At 38.7% G+C, this 15,594-nt stretch overlaps 1 protein-coding gene across 1 annotated transcript; it reads left to right on the top strand.

Moving 5' to 3' along the window:
• The first annotated feature begins 356 nt into the window (after positions 1–356).
• Positions 357–11,285, top strand: LOC125662170 (integumentary mucin C.1-like). Its single transcript, XM_056146815.1, has 7 exons — positions 357–417; positions 511–582; positions 1,163–1,270; positions 1,487–1,606; positions 4,828–5,703; positions 8,142–8,234; positions 10,666–11,285. Exons 1-7 carry the CDS (start codon positions 357–359, stop codon positions 10,785–10,787), a joined length of 1,452 nt encoding a protein of 483 aa, XP_056002790.1. The 3' UTR covers positions 10,788–11,285.
• The last annotated feature ends 4,309 nt before the right edge of the window (positions 11,286–15,594 follow it).

The raw sequence follows: 15,594 nt of genomic DNA, 5'->3' as shown, positions 1-15,594 counted from the left end.
TAAACTCTTGGGGTCGCGGTAGCTCAATGATTACATTTTTTAAACTCCTGGGGTCGCGGTGGCTCAATGATTACATTTTTTAAACTCTTGGGGTCGCGGTGGCTCAATGATTACATTTTTTAAACTCTTGGGGTCGCGGTGGCTCAATAGTTACATTTTTATACTACAGGTTACACTATTCACCGGAACAGAAGATGCGCTCCTGTCAGCTTTATGTGCTTCAACATGAGATACGACTTTGGCACTGGATGTTTCGTGTGTGGAAGTGAGTAACGTCATTTCCGGGCATAGGCAAAGTCTGTTCCATTGTTTTCTTCTCGTATGTGAGGTAAATGGTTTTAACGTTGATGCTATACATGGTGTCGAGTGACGTCTTCCCATGTCGATCGGTTGTACCCGAGGTTATGACTTCCGGTTGTGAGTTAAGTGATTTATGTATTGAGTTTACGACTTCCGGTTGTGGTTTTAGTGATTTAGGCATTAAGGTTTTGACTTCCGTTTTTGTTTTAGGTGGTGGCAGTAACACTAACCAGCCTACAACAACACTCGCGCCTTTCACCAACACAGTTAAAGGGCAGCAAAGTTAGTATGTTAGATCCGCCAGTAAAGTTAGTATGTGTGATCAATATTTTAGATCCGCCTCTAAAGTCAGTGTGTGTGATCAATATTCTAGATCCGCCACTGAAGTTAGTATGTGTGATCAATATTTTAGATCCACCTCTAAAGTCAGTGTGTGTGATCAGTATTTTAGATCCGCCACTGAAGTTAGTATGTGTGATCAGTATTTTAGATCCGCCTCTAAAGTCAGTGTGTGTGATCAATATTCTAGATCCGCCACTAAAGTTAGTATGTGTGATCAGTATTTTAGATCCGCCTCTAAAGTCAGTGTGTGATCAATATTCTAGATCCGTCACTGAAGTTAGTATGTGTGATCAGTATTTTAGATCCGCCACTGAAGTTAGTGTGTGTGATCAATATTCTAGATCCCCCACTTACATTTGTAAGTTAATACGTGTGATCAATATCTTAGATCCGCCACTAAAGTTAGTACGTGTGATCAACATTTTAGACCCCTCACTAAAGGTAGTATGTGTGATCGATATTTTAGATCCGCCACTTTGAAATAGGGTTATTCTATCTACAATAAACTTGATTTTACCAGAATGCAGGGACTCCGCACCTAATTGCCCAGGCTTTATGATCCAGTATGACAAGGACGGGTGTCCTTATTGTGGGTCCGGCGGACCCGGATCAATGAATGGCAACGGATGTAAGTAGTAACGTAGTGTTTTTCCCCATGACATTTCTCATGACATTGCAAAGTATGCACCGTAACGCCCACTTTACGCCATAAAACACATTCTAAAGTATTTTATAAAATGCAATGTATATATACACGTATTTTGTTACATCCTCAAGTGAAGCTGACCCACTCCCTGATGTTTACTCATGAGGTGACTGTTCTTATTCTTTGATTAATTGACAGTTATGAACCACGGCGCGGAGACAAATTGCCTGACGTTCGCGGAGTTTATGAAGTGTCCAATGCGATGTCATTATACAGACCCTGTGGACGGTTGTAATAAATGCACGTGCGACTCAAACGGTACGTATAATGCAATGGACGTAATAAATTCACATGCTGTTCAATTGGTATATGATATATTCGTGCATGTGTAGCGGCTACTCTGGACTGTGACGTCGATACACATACTTATTTCCTATATGCAAGGTGAAGATAACGAACAGTGATCAATCTCATAACTCCTACAAGCAATACAAAATAGATAGTTGGGCAAACACGGACCCCTGGACACACCAGAGGTGGGATCAGGTGCCTAGGAGGAGTAAGCATCCCCTGTTGACCGGTCACACCCGCCGTGAGCCCCATATCCTGATCAGGTAAACGGAGTTATCCGCAGTCAAAATCAGTGTGCCAAGAACGGCTTAACAATCGGTATGAAACACGTCAGACAGCATTTGACCCAATGCGAGATTGTATTGACGAACTAGATCGTTATAGCAACCATAGAATTTGCGAAATGCTGACTTCAATCGAGACTGTTGAAATCCCTGTACCATCAACTTGTTTGTCAGTAGCTTACCTCGATTTAAAAACTGACTATACCCAGAACAAGCTCTTGCATATCGAATCAGTTGAGATATATAAACACCATATGCAGGTGATAATGGAATATTGCTACATAAATGTGGGAAGTTGACGATGGAGAAGCTGAAATCATCCCGTTTGTCATACAGTTGAGTTGTTAGTTTGCCGTTAATGTCTACTTTCAATAAAATATCTAAGTATGAAGCAGAAGTGGACGACTCTGTGGTGTCCTTTATTTCCAGCTCACAGGGATATATCAAATCGACATATGAATGAAAGCTATCATTGTTAATAGACAAAACGTCATCGATATATCTAAAAGTCGAATTGAAGGTCACAGAGAGAGATTTTTTTCTTTTATAAATCTTCTTATATAGATTGTAATTCGAGTTTTGATTGGTTAACAAGGCGGATGTAAATTTCCGTACAGCTCGCTGACCCCTGAAGGTAGATAACATGACATCACAATTAGAGCTGGGACGATTCAGGGTTAACTCGATTCGGTTCGGTTTCGATTCAGAACAGCACGGTTCGATTATTTTCGATTCGGTTCATGTTAGGTCCAATTTATCTAATGACACCACAAAAATTAACAATTTTAATGAGTAGCATATTTGATTTAATTTAATTCAAGTTATATAACTATATGTTGTCAGTTGTAAACATCATATCTATTCATAATGGCATTTTATAACTTTGATAGAAAAAAGAAAACACTGACAGTCTATCAAAATTTGTTATATTAATGTGCTGCATAAGTTTTGGATTATTAAACAAATTTATAGTGAATCTAAAATGTATATGATATTGTTTTCATTGATATGCAAAAATTCAACAATTCTATCAATTGAGAGTCTTTGAAAATCTCTCCTTTATTGATTTACTTCTCTCATGTTAACTGTCAAATCTGTGTCATTACCTACGATGTTAATTTCACTCCACCACTGACAGAAATGCTATATGTCATGTAAAGATAAACTGCAATGATCTTACGGACCATATTCTGTTGGTATCTGAGTGGTGAAAATGCTAACTCTTAACACAGTAGTGATTTAAATCTCCGTTGCATAAAAAACCACATGTTTTCAACATCACTCGGACGCCATATTTGTTGTTTTGGTGTAAGTAAAATCTAAACCGAACCGAACCGAAATCCGGAATTTGTAATCGGTACATCGAATCGAATGGTATGAATCGGGTGCACCGAAATTTTCGGTGCACCGCACAGCCCAAATCACAATGCATTGTCTCTTCACACGGAAAGAAAAAAAGAAAGACATTTTGTTCCCTTTAACGTATTGTATAGTGATTTCACGTTACTTAACCCCGGCATGTAAACTATTTTTAACATGTCTTCTATGAATGTTCTTATTTCAGTTACACAAGGATTACATGTAATATAATTTGATTACTTAGAAGATAATTAGCTATCTAGGTCAAGGATGGACATAGATTTACCCAGACTGTACACACCCTTCAGTCTCAGACCTCACAGCGCGTGGCGCGTTAAATCCTTGTACATCCTGGAGATCTAATTTTGTACGAGGTGTTTTTGACTGTGACGTCAATACATACAATTGTACAAGGCACTTTTGACTGTCACGTGACGTCAATACATACATTAAGCTCTTGACTGTGACATCAGCAATATAATGGTACAATTCGTTCCCATCGTAACTACTCGGATATTTCCGTAACCGGTTACGAAAAGGGACGAGTGTGATCCGAATGCAACCTCTTTTGATAGTGAAGTTGATACACTTTGTACAAACTTCCACCAGAGTTCGTTTGCTCACAAACCAAACTCTTCCACTTAGGCATTACGGGATAGCGATTTCTTAGGCCGCGTATACTGTGACGTCACTGTAGAATGACGAAAAAACATAACGTCAAACGTATACAACTTTCAAAACAAGAACGTAAACATCAAGTTCATTACTTTACACAGTAATTTGAACAGAGTCTCCCTACTTTTTAATGATCTTTTGATCATTTTATGTTTAAAATAAAATCCATACTTTTATATTAATGCTCTTAATATCAATGTCTTCAAACTTTTAACTGCGAACTACCGTACTTCTTTAGTGTTATTTGCCCGCGTGATAATAGCGGACTCACAATATACAAATCTGTATATTGTGCTGCGTCACATAGGAGAGGTCTATTCGTAGGTGACGTAATGGGGCCTCGACGGGGAGTTTGACACTTTGTATATACACTTGTACCAAGTGCTCTTGACTATGACGTCAATGCATACAATTGTGCTGGCCACTCTAGATTGTGACGTCGATACCGCAAGGTGATGAGTACATTTTCTACAAGGATGCTTTGCGCTGTTTATTTTTCTATTCTTATGACGTCACTTGTTTACTGTTTTATTGTTTTACTCAACGGTATTACAAGATCATATCGTAGTTATGATTTTAAGAGAAACCACTTGAAAGCGTTGTTATCCATCATGACCAAAAACAGAGTTGTTCGAAAACCTGTCAGAACTCAAGCACCTTCATAGACTGGTTACATATTTCTGGTTGCGTCTCTATTACGCAAAGTTATTCGTCATTTTGATTTATGACTTAGTTTGCGACATGAAGACGGACTGGCGGTTATCCTTAATGTACAGTTTATATAAAATTCCTTTGAATAATTCACTTCCATATCGCTCAAGTGTTAACAGCGTGTCATCATTCATTTTCATCTTCCTGTTTCTAATTCAGGAAACCCTATCACAACGCCAACAACAACAACACCATCAACGACGACAACACCGACAACAACAACAACACCAACAACGACGACAACACCGACAACAACAACAACACCAACAACGACGACAACTCCGACGACGACGACAACTCCGACGACAACGACAACAACACCAACGACAACACCAACAACGACGACAACACCAACGACAACGACAACAACACCAACGACAACACCAACGACAACACCAACAACGACGACAACACCGACGACGACGACAACACCGACGACGACGACAACACCGACGACAACAACTACTAAAGCAACGACAACACCAACAACAACTAGCAAACCTACAACTCCGTCCACAGCAACTCCAACAACAACTTCACCTTCACCAACAACGTCAACATCTGCTCCAACAACGACAACGACTCCGACAACAACAACGACTCCAACAACAACAACCACTCCAACAACAACAACGACTCCAACAACAACAACGACTCCAACAACAACAACAACGACTCCAACAACAACAACGACTCCGACAACAACAACGACGACACCGACAACAACAACGACCCCGACAACTACGACAACTCCGACGACAACAACGACCCCGACAACAACAACGACACCGACAACAACAACGACCCCGACAACAACAACGACTCCGACAACAACGACAACTCCAACAACAAGTACGGCAGCTCCGAATACTACCTCAGCAACAACGCCAACCAAGAAACCAACGATAACCACAAAACAACCGCCAAAGATCACATTGCCGCCATCGCTAGCAACTACCCAGAAAATAACATTGCCACCATCACTATCCTCAACTACACCCACAACCACAACCACAACAAAGGCCACCACGACAGGTAAATAACAACAAAATTATAATATTGTATCACTGCCGCCATCACTGTCCTCAATTACACCCACAACAACTACCACAACAACAACTACACCCACAACAAGAATCACAACAACAACAGCTACACCCACAACAACAACAACCGCAACAACACCCACAACACCAACCATAACAACAACAACAACACCAACAACAACAACCGCACCAACAACCACAACAAAAACAACAACCGCAACAACACCCACAACACCAACCATAACAACAACAACAACACCAACAACAACAACCGCACCAACAGCCACAACAAAAACAACAACCGCAACAACACCCACAACAACAACAACAACAACCAAAACAACAAAACAACAACAACAACAACCACAACAAAAACAACAACCGCAACAACACCCACAACAACAACAACAACAACCAAAACAACAACAACAACAACCAAAACAACAACCAAAACAACAACAGCTACACCCACAACAACAACAACAACAACCGCAACAACACCAACAACAACAACAGCTACACCCACAACAACAACAACAACCGCAACAACAACCACAACAACAACAACAACCGCAACAACACCCACAACAACAACAACAACAACAACCAAAACAACAACAACAACAACACCAACAACAACAACCACAACAAAAACAACAACCGCAACAACACCCACAACAACAACAACCAAAACAACAACAACAACCAAAACAACAGCTACACCCACAACAACAACCGCAACAACACCAACAACAACAACAGCTACACCCACAACAACAACAACAACCGCAACAACAACCACAACAACAACAACAACCGCAACAACACCCACAACAACAACCACAACAACAACCGCAACAACACCCACACCAACAACAAAGGTCACCACGACAGTAAATAACAACAAAATGTAATCTGACGACATTTCTCATACACTATACCGATTGTAACGAGAGTTTCCCTAAGATATCTCGGCTGTATTGATTGCTCCCCTCTGATATCTCGATTATGACGATAGCTCCATTATGATATCTCCATTGTAACGAGAACCCCCTCTGATATCTCGATTGTAACGAGAGCTCCCCTCTGATATCTCGATTGTAACGAGAGCTCCCCTATAATATCTCGATTGTAACGAGAGCTCCCCTCTTATATCTCGATTGTAACAAGAGCTCCCCTCTGATATCTCGATTGTAACGAGAGCTCCCCTATGATATCTCGATTGTAACGAGAGCTCCCTTGTGATATCTGTACAGTTGTATGAAGAACTCTCCGGTTGAATCAGTACAGACATTACTGAGTGCTATAACCGCGACTTGTGACAACATCTTTCGCTGTGTTTGTGGAAAAAACACTTAAAGCTGTATGTGCCGTGATTTTTGGATACTATCGTAGGAATAAAAACGTGTGTTTTACATCAAGTTATATCAGTTATAAATTTATGTAAATTATGCATCATAACTCAATCGGATTAAAAAGTAATGAAGCTAATTTCCTATATAAATATGTATTCTCCGAGTCGGACAGTGAACGTCCTATCTCGAAATATTTAGAATCACGTGACACTGCACGTGGAATCTCGAAAGTCAACAAATGCACGGCGACATGAAAGCGTGAATGGCCTACAAGATATTAGCGGGTTACATTCAGCGATAAAAGACACTCAGGCGGAAACAGGATAGAGAAAACCACTGTGAGCAATTGAAGGGAGTTAAATTTCAAGATCAACATGAAATTCCCATTCAGTACGACTACACACGGTACGACTACATTCAGTACGACTACATTCAGTACGACTACATTCAGTACGACTACATTCAGTACGACTACACACGGTACGACTACATTCAGTACGACTACATTCAGTACGACTACACACAGTACGACTACATTCAGTACGACTACACACGGTACGACTACATTCAGTACGACTACACACAGTACGACTACATTCAGTACGACTACATTCAGTACGACTACACACGGTACGACTACATTCAGTACGACTACATTCAGTACGACAACACACGGTACGACTACATTCAGTACGACTACACACGGTCGACGAAATTCTCATTTCACATGGTGTTTCTAACATTTCTATCACGCGCTTGCGCACATCCACTATAAACGTTATTCCTTCAAGAATATGTAGTCGAAAATCATCGTTTCTCCTTACATTGAGTAGACCAGTTTTCATTTAATACCTGTATATAATGTGTCTAAAAAATTTCAATCGTATAATTTTTCATAGTTTATTATACTGACAAAGATTTAGTCTGGTTTTTAACATCGAACAAAATATTGATCAGTGCGTCCTATGTACCCCTATGTCAGATATACATTTTGTTCAAGGAAAATATTCCTGACACTCAAATTTACGCATAAGATTTGTTATTTGAAAATGATAATAGCTATGTTTTGCAGGCTGTCCTCCGTTTCCAAGCAACTGTCCAGGACCCTGTGGGAACTTTGACCCCGTGACCTTTTGTCCCATTTGTGACTACAAGCTTTGTGGCAGTACGTATTTGTTAGTAGTGTAACTCTATTTACAATGTCTCCGTGTGTTAGTAGTGTAACTCTATTTACAATGTCTCCGTGTGTTAGTAGTGTAACTCTATTTACAATGTTCCCGTGTGTTAGTAGTGTAACTCTATTTACAATGTCTCCGTGTGTTAGTAGTGTAACTCTATTTACAATGTTCCCGTGTGTTAGTAGTGTAACTCTATTTACAATGTCCCCGTGTGTTAGTAGTGTAACTCTATTTACAATGTCTCCGTGTGTTAGTAGTGTAACTCTATTTACAATGTCTCCGTGTGTTAGTAGTGTAACTCTATTTACAATGTCTCCGTGTGTTAGTAGTGTAACTCTATTTACAATGTCCCCGTGTGTTAGTAGTGTAACTCTATTTACAATATATCCGTGTGTTAGTACTCTAACTCTATTTACAATGTCTCCGTGTGTTAGTAGTGTAACTCTATTTACAATGTCTCCGTGTGTTAGTAGTGTAACTCTATTTACAATGTCTCCGTGTGTTAGTAGTTTAACTCTATTTACAATGTCTCCGTGTGTTAGTAGTGTAACTCTATTTACAATGTCTCCACGTGTTAGTAGTGTAACTCTATTTACAATGTCTCCGTGTGTTAGTAGTGTAACTCTATTTACAATGTCCCCGTGTGTTAGTACTCTAACTCTATTTACAATGTCTCCGTGTGTTAGTAGTGTAACTCTATTTACAATATCCCCGTGTGTTAGTACTCTAACTCTATTTACAATGTCCCCGTGTGTTAGTAGTGTAACTCTATTTACAATATATCCGTGTGTTAGTACTCTAACTCTATTTACAATGTCTCCGTGTGTTAGTAGTTTAACTCTATTTACAATGTCTCCGTGTGTTAGTAGTGTAACTCTATTTACAATGTCTCCGTGTGTTAGTAGTGTAACTCTATTTACAATGTCTCCGTGTGTTAGTAGTGTAACTCTATTTACAATGTCTCCGTGTGTTAGTAGTGTAACTCTATTTACAATGTTCCCGTGTGTTAGTAGTGTAACTCTATTTACAATGTCCCCGTGTGTTAGTAGTGTAACTCTATTTACAATGTCTCCGTGTGTTAGTAGTGTAACTCTATTTACAATGTCCCCGTGTGTTAGTACTCTAACTCTATTTACAATGTCCCCGTGTGTTAGTAGTGTAACTCTATTTACAATGTCTCCGTGTGTTAGTAGTGTAACTCTATTTACAATATCCCCGTGTATTTGTTAGTAGTCTAACTCTATCTAATTTAAACAATATTTTATTATGTATGAAACATAAATGGATTAGGCAGCAGGTTTGCAGCCTGTATCAGCCTTCTATCTAACTCTATTTACAATGTCTGTGCGTCTGATACAGACTGACGTAATTACATGTATTATTAAAAGTACACATATCTACTATGTATATATAGTTTGTCAATGGTAAGGTCATTGTGTTTCCAAAATTTATGGAAATACCGTGCTCCCTCGATATCTTGCCAACTTTTGTTCAAGATCAATTTTGGCAATAAAGCGGGGGTGGCAATATAACGAATTCACCGTTACAAACGATTTACTGAGCAGTCAATAGAAATGCAATTCTGTAGATTTATTTGGGTCCAATCTGTATAGACAATTAGCTAATCTTGAGTTTAATTCAGCAATTATTTGTAATTAACCTGACTACCTTGTCCAGACTGTCATACGTCACCGCGCCTCTCTCACAGTACAGATGTGATTATTGATGGGTGTTAAGTAATTGGCATTATTATCTAGGGTAAACCCTATACAATTTGATCATTTGTTTGTGAAAATCAGTGGCATATGGCATTATGCGGGGTTGGCATTATAACGGGGGAGTTAACATGGGGAGGAATCTGTTCTTTTGGATTTCGCGCAATAAACGGGGGATGGGGTGGGGGGGGGGGGGGGTGGTGGGGGGGGGGGGGGGGGTGGGGTGGCATTACAACGGGGGCATTATATCGAGGGAGCACTGTGAATGTAGGATATTTCGGGGGTGTAGATGTTTCATCCAATGGTTTTCACTATGTAGACCCGCTAGCTTTGTTTGGTTGTATATTGTTTAAGGCCTCGCTCGATAATTTTTCACTCATAATGGAGACCTCACCATTACCGGTGAAGGGCTTCAAAAAATTAGGCTTATACTCTGCGCTTACGACCTTTGAGGTGGGAGGGATCTTTATTGTGCCATAGCTGCTGTGACACGGAACCTCGGTTTTTGCAATTTCATCCGACGGACCGTTCATTTCATCGTCTCTCACGACAATCAAGGTTACCTAGGACCTATGTTAAGCTGGATTCTCACGGGATCAGCTAGGGGTCAGGGATGTACCCAAACCCCTTCTATATGTTCGCACTTCTAAGTTGAATATGTTGACATGTACCTGCCTTAACAGTATATTTGTTTTTGGCTTAGTGACACCTCCCCCAGCTAGTGCGTCTACTTCCGCCGGATGTCCAGCCATGTTCTGCGTCCTCAGCTGTCCGAATGGTTTCAAGAAAGACAACAAAGGCTGTGATAGATGTGAATGCATATAAGGAAATAAAAAACAAGGAAAAAACTCAACAAAGCGTTTTATTTCAATTTGTCTTTCAATAGTATTTGGAGGAAACAAAATCTTGATTGTGCATCGAATTTCAACGTGTGAATAAGAACAGGACCACTTAAACATATGTGTATCGGATCGTATTACGTCACCAGCTTCTCGCGCCAAAAGGTTAGGTCCTCCTGGTTTCGATTTCTCAAAAGAAACTGAAGTGGAAACTTGGACTTCATTGCTCAAATAAATGAAAACTCGAAGTTGAGTTAAATTTTTTCCGAGAAATCCAAGCCGAGAAGACTGCGGCTTGATCCAACAGTGATTTCCCCCCTTCCCTCAAACAAACATTCATGCAGATGATGTAAGGTTCCCAAGCAAATGATGAATTTTTCCAAAAATGCCAATGGAGTTATATTTAAGAAGATATCTGTTCCAAGAGGAAATCGAATTCAGCACTATTTGTATCTGAAATTTATTTGGGGGTACTCACATACAGTCTACTCCGGATATAATGCAATTCAGAGAACCGACCTAAATTGTTCATTATATCCAGAGTTCAATACATGTATTAAAAAAAAGACACAGACTTGTTGTTTTATAAATCACGTTTTCTTCTCGAGAAATTTATTCCCTCATTATAATGCGAGATGCTCTCAACGCGAAAATAAAGTTGTCGTGAAGTTTAAAATTTTATGATACAAATATCGTTCCTAATGTGTACACAGGTTGAACATAGTAGCATAAAAATCATAAAGTAAAAATTCAGAGCTTAAATAATGTAAAAGACACCTAATTTTGCAATTTTTGAGAGAGAGAAATACTGGCATCGCAACACATTCTATAAGTAAATCAGAGTGACCTGCCCTTGCCTTAGAGATACCTGACTTTTGTTTTAAATTCTTGGAACACCAAGACCTATTCATCGGTTATTGGATATCTACTCTTTCAGAAATTGCAAATGTGCCAGTGATACCAACTTTTTCGGGTAAAAAGAACCCATTGGTAGAAAGTGTGAATATTTTTACTCCCAGTAGAAGCAATCTCTACCCAGAGTGTCGTTCCTAAGTGAGTGTAAGGAACGATAACTCTGGGTAGAGAGTGCGGTAGAAGGTGTGAATATTTTTTCTTCCGGTAGAAGGTGTGGATATTTTTACTCCCGGTAGGTGTGGATATTTTTACTCCCGGTAGAAGGTGTGAATATTTTTACTCCCAGTAGAAGATGTGAATATTTTTACTCCCGGTAGAAGGTGTGAATATTTTTACTCCCGGTAGAAGGTGTGGGTATTTTTATTCCAGAGTGCACAGTGAACAACATTTATTTAAAGAAAAGCTAGGTGATAATTCACTGTTGCATTCCTTATTGCCTTTTTATAGCATTTAAGGAGGTATGTTACATATCGTCATAATGGCTGACTTCCTTTGGAATACGACTGAAAATACGAAATAGCCCTGAAAGTAAGCGTGTTGTCTTCTGAAATTAAGTCTAGCAGGAGTGTTATATTTTTTTCCAGATTACTTTGTACTAAAATGCCTTTTTGACGAAATTGTTTATAGTGTCAAAATATTATTGTACATATCACTTTTCACCCACAATAAATTTCTCTGGTGTAGCATTCTTCCTTTAGATTTCAAGGATTCACAGAGAGTAAGTTTCGTCAATATCTCACGGAAATAAAGTCTCGCACACAATACGTGACTTACAGTAGTGAGTGCAATATCTCTCAGGGAGGTCCAATTGGACCTTTTGGTCTGTCTGTCTGTGTGTCTCCCTGTCTCCGACAGTCTCTCTGTCTCTGCCTTTCTTCTCTGTCAATCTGTCTCACTCTGTCTGTCTGTCTCTGTCTGTCTGTCTCTCTCTGTCTCTGTCTCTGTCTCTCTGTCTCTGTCTCTCTCTCTCTCTCTCTCTCTCTCTCTCTCTCTCTCTCTCTCTTATTTCTAAATCATAACGAAATAATGATTATTAATAATTGTCATTTCATATCTTATCTCAAATATCTGAAAAAACAATATATATCATATCATTTATATCTTATCAGTTGTTTTAACTATCATCACTCAATAGCTTATAGTTGACCTCTATTGTAATGTATCCGACTGTCAAAACGGTCACAATAAACACTGAATTCAAAGAGTTTGTACGATACGCATTTCAGAGAGCAAGCAATTAAAGTACAAGTAAATGAAACATTATCATCAAAACGTTTAGCAGGGCTTGAAGCTAACTTTTTATGTCACCAGTCCAGCCGGACTGATGTGGTATAATTTCAACCAGTCCGCTGAAAAATTTACCAGTCCCACCAAGTTCCAACCAAGTTTTCCAGAAATAATTATAAACATATTTCATTGATGTTATTAGAATGAAATTAAACTCAATATGCCTCAGACAATATTGTAACACTTATGTGGGATTTACATTTACGAATCCAGATTTGTTTGATATCTACAGAAGATGCCAAATGTGTGTATAAGATTTCGTAAGTATATTTTCCAAAATGATGCTTTACAAAACTAACCAGTCCCATCGGACTGACTAAAACAAATGTCAGTCAGTCCGCCAGACTTTAAACCAGTCACGGACTGACGGACATATGTTAATTTGTAGCCCTGTTGAGGGAGTGTGATATTTACCATTTTAAGCCGAATTTCCCTGTCCCTTATAAAAACGTCTGACCCCGAAAGAATGATAAGCTGGACTGATGACTAGCCTCGGTCAACCGCAAAATATACAAAGGGGAATAACTCTAATAGAATAATAATGATAATATAGAAAAGGGAAAATACTGTTACTATAAATATATAACCATCACATTAACAACACGTGATGACGTCAGTGTCTACATCGTCAGCTTACCATCGGTACATATCGTGTTCATGTCTCTCCACTGAAACAATGCGAGAGCATGTTCTGCCTACGATCAAGTTTTAAACCTAGACAGGCTACGACAAGCTAATGTTACGCGTGTTTTAACAGTCTCCTTTAAATTCAACATTTCGCAAATTATAGAGTCGTTATAACGATCTGATTTGTCAAAGCAACATGTCATTGGATCAAATGCTCTCTGACGTGTTTCTTACTTGTTAAGTAATTCTTTACATACAGATTTTAACAACAGATTACTTCGTTTACCTGAACATAAAGAGGGATCACAGCGGGTGTGACCGGTATATATGGAATGTTTACTTCTCCTAGGCACATGATTTCGTCTCTGGTGTTTCCAAGGGTCCCCGTTTGGCTTGATATTTTTCATATTTATCCGGGTTAGAATAGGTCCTCAGTACCACCTTGCTTGTCGTAAGAGGCGACTAAATGGGGCGGTCTTTCAGACGAGACCGCAAAAACCGAGGCCCCGTGTCACAGCAGGTGTGGCACGATAAAGATCCCTCCTTCCTCAATGGTCATAAGCGCCGAGCATAAACCTAAATTTTGCAGCCCCTCACCGGCAGTGGTGACGTCTCCATATGAGTGAACTATTCTCGAGCGAGACGTTAAACAATATTAAATCAATCAATCAATCAATCTTCTTCAGTGGCCAGCATCACAAATGAAAAATATAGATAATTCGGCCCGTCCGTGAAGCAAGGCGCCAATGGTAGCACGTGTGCGAAAGGATAAAGAGACAAAAATTGGCAACGTACGTTCACTAAAAATTCGGTGAGCCCACATTGACACCGCAATTTTTTTGGTTAAGCTATCGGTTTCCTCAGCTGTATTCGTTTCAATGCATACGAAGCAACACAGCAAATTTTCCGAGCAACCGATTCTTTAGTTGCTTCAAAATTTATTCAAGGTTTAAAGAGCTAAAGCCACGAAAAGTCAAAAATCGGCCTTTATTTTCGTGAAAGATTAACTGAAACTTGACAAAGAAATGCTGCACTAAATATCGTTAATATACATCGTAGTAAATGTATTCATATCAAAATGTTAATTCTATTTCGTGTAGTACATGTCATAACATGTGACAATTGTACATTTTCATTAGAAATAACCAATTTAGGAACTTTGATTCCAAATTTCAGCTTGGACACAAGAAACGAACAAATTTAAAAAAAATTCTGACATGGGTAAAGAAATGAAAACTGCAAAAATAAATGTTGGATTTACTTAATACACACTGTACATTTTAGTATGTATTTCTGATTACTATAGACTGTACATTTCAGCATGTATTTCTGATTACTATAAACTGTACATTTCAGCATGTATTTCTGATTACTATAAACTGTACATTTCAGCATGTATTTCTGATTACTATAGACTGTACATTTCAGCATGTATTTCTGATTACTATAGACTGTACATTTCAGCATGTATTTCTGATTACTATAGACTGTACATTTCAGCATGTATTTCTGATTACTATAAACTGTACATTTCAGCATGTATTTCTGATTACTATAGACTGTACATTTCAGCATGTATTTCTGATTACTATAAACTGTACATTTCAGCATGTATTTCTGATTACTATAAACTGTACATTTCAGCATGTATTTCTGATTACTATAAACTGTACATTTTAGAATGTATTTCTGATTACTATAGACTGTACATTTCAGCATGTATTTCTGATTACTATAGACTGTACATTTCAGCATGTATTTCTGATTACTATAGACTGTACATTTCAGCATGTATTTCTGATTACTATAGACTGTACATTTCAGCATGTATTTGTGATTACTATAAACTGTACATTTCAGCATGTATTTCTGATTACTATAAACTGTACATTTCAGCATGTATTTCTGATTACTATAAACTGTACATTTCAGCATGTATTTCTGATTACTATAAACTGTACATT

The sequence above is a fragment of the Ostrea edulis genome, chromosome 8 (assembly GCF_947568905.1).
Source record: "Ostrea edulis chromosome 8, xbOstEdul1.1, whole genome shotgun sequence".
Classification (NCBI taxonomy): domain Eukaryota; kingdom Metazoa; phylum Mollusca; class Bivalvia; order Ostreida; family Ostreidae; genus Ostrea; species Ostrea edulis.
The sequence above is the reverse complement of the archived record's forward strand: the minus strand, read 5'-3'. Positions and strand labels throughout refer to the sequence as shown.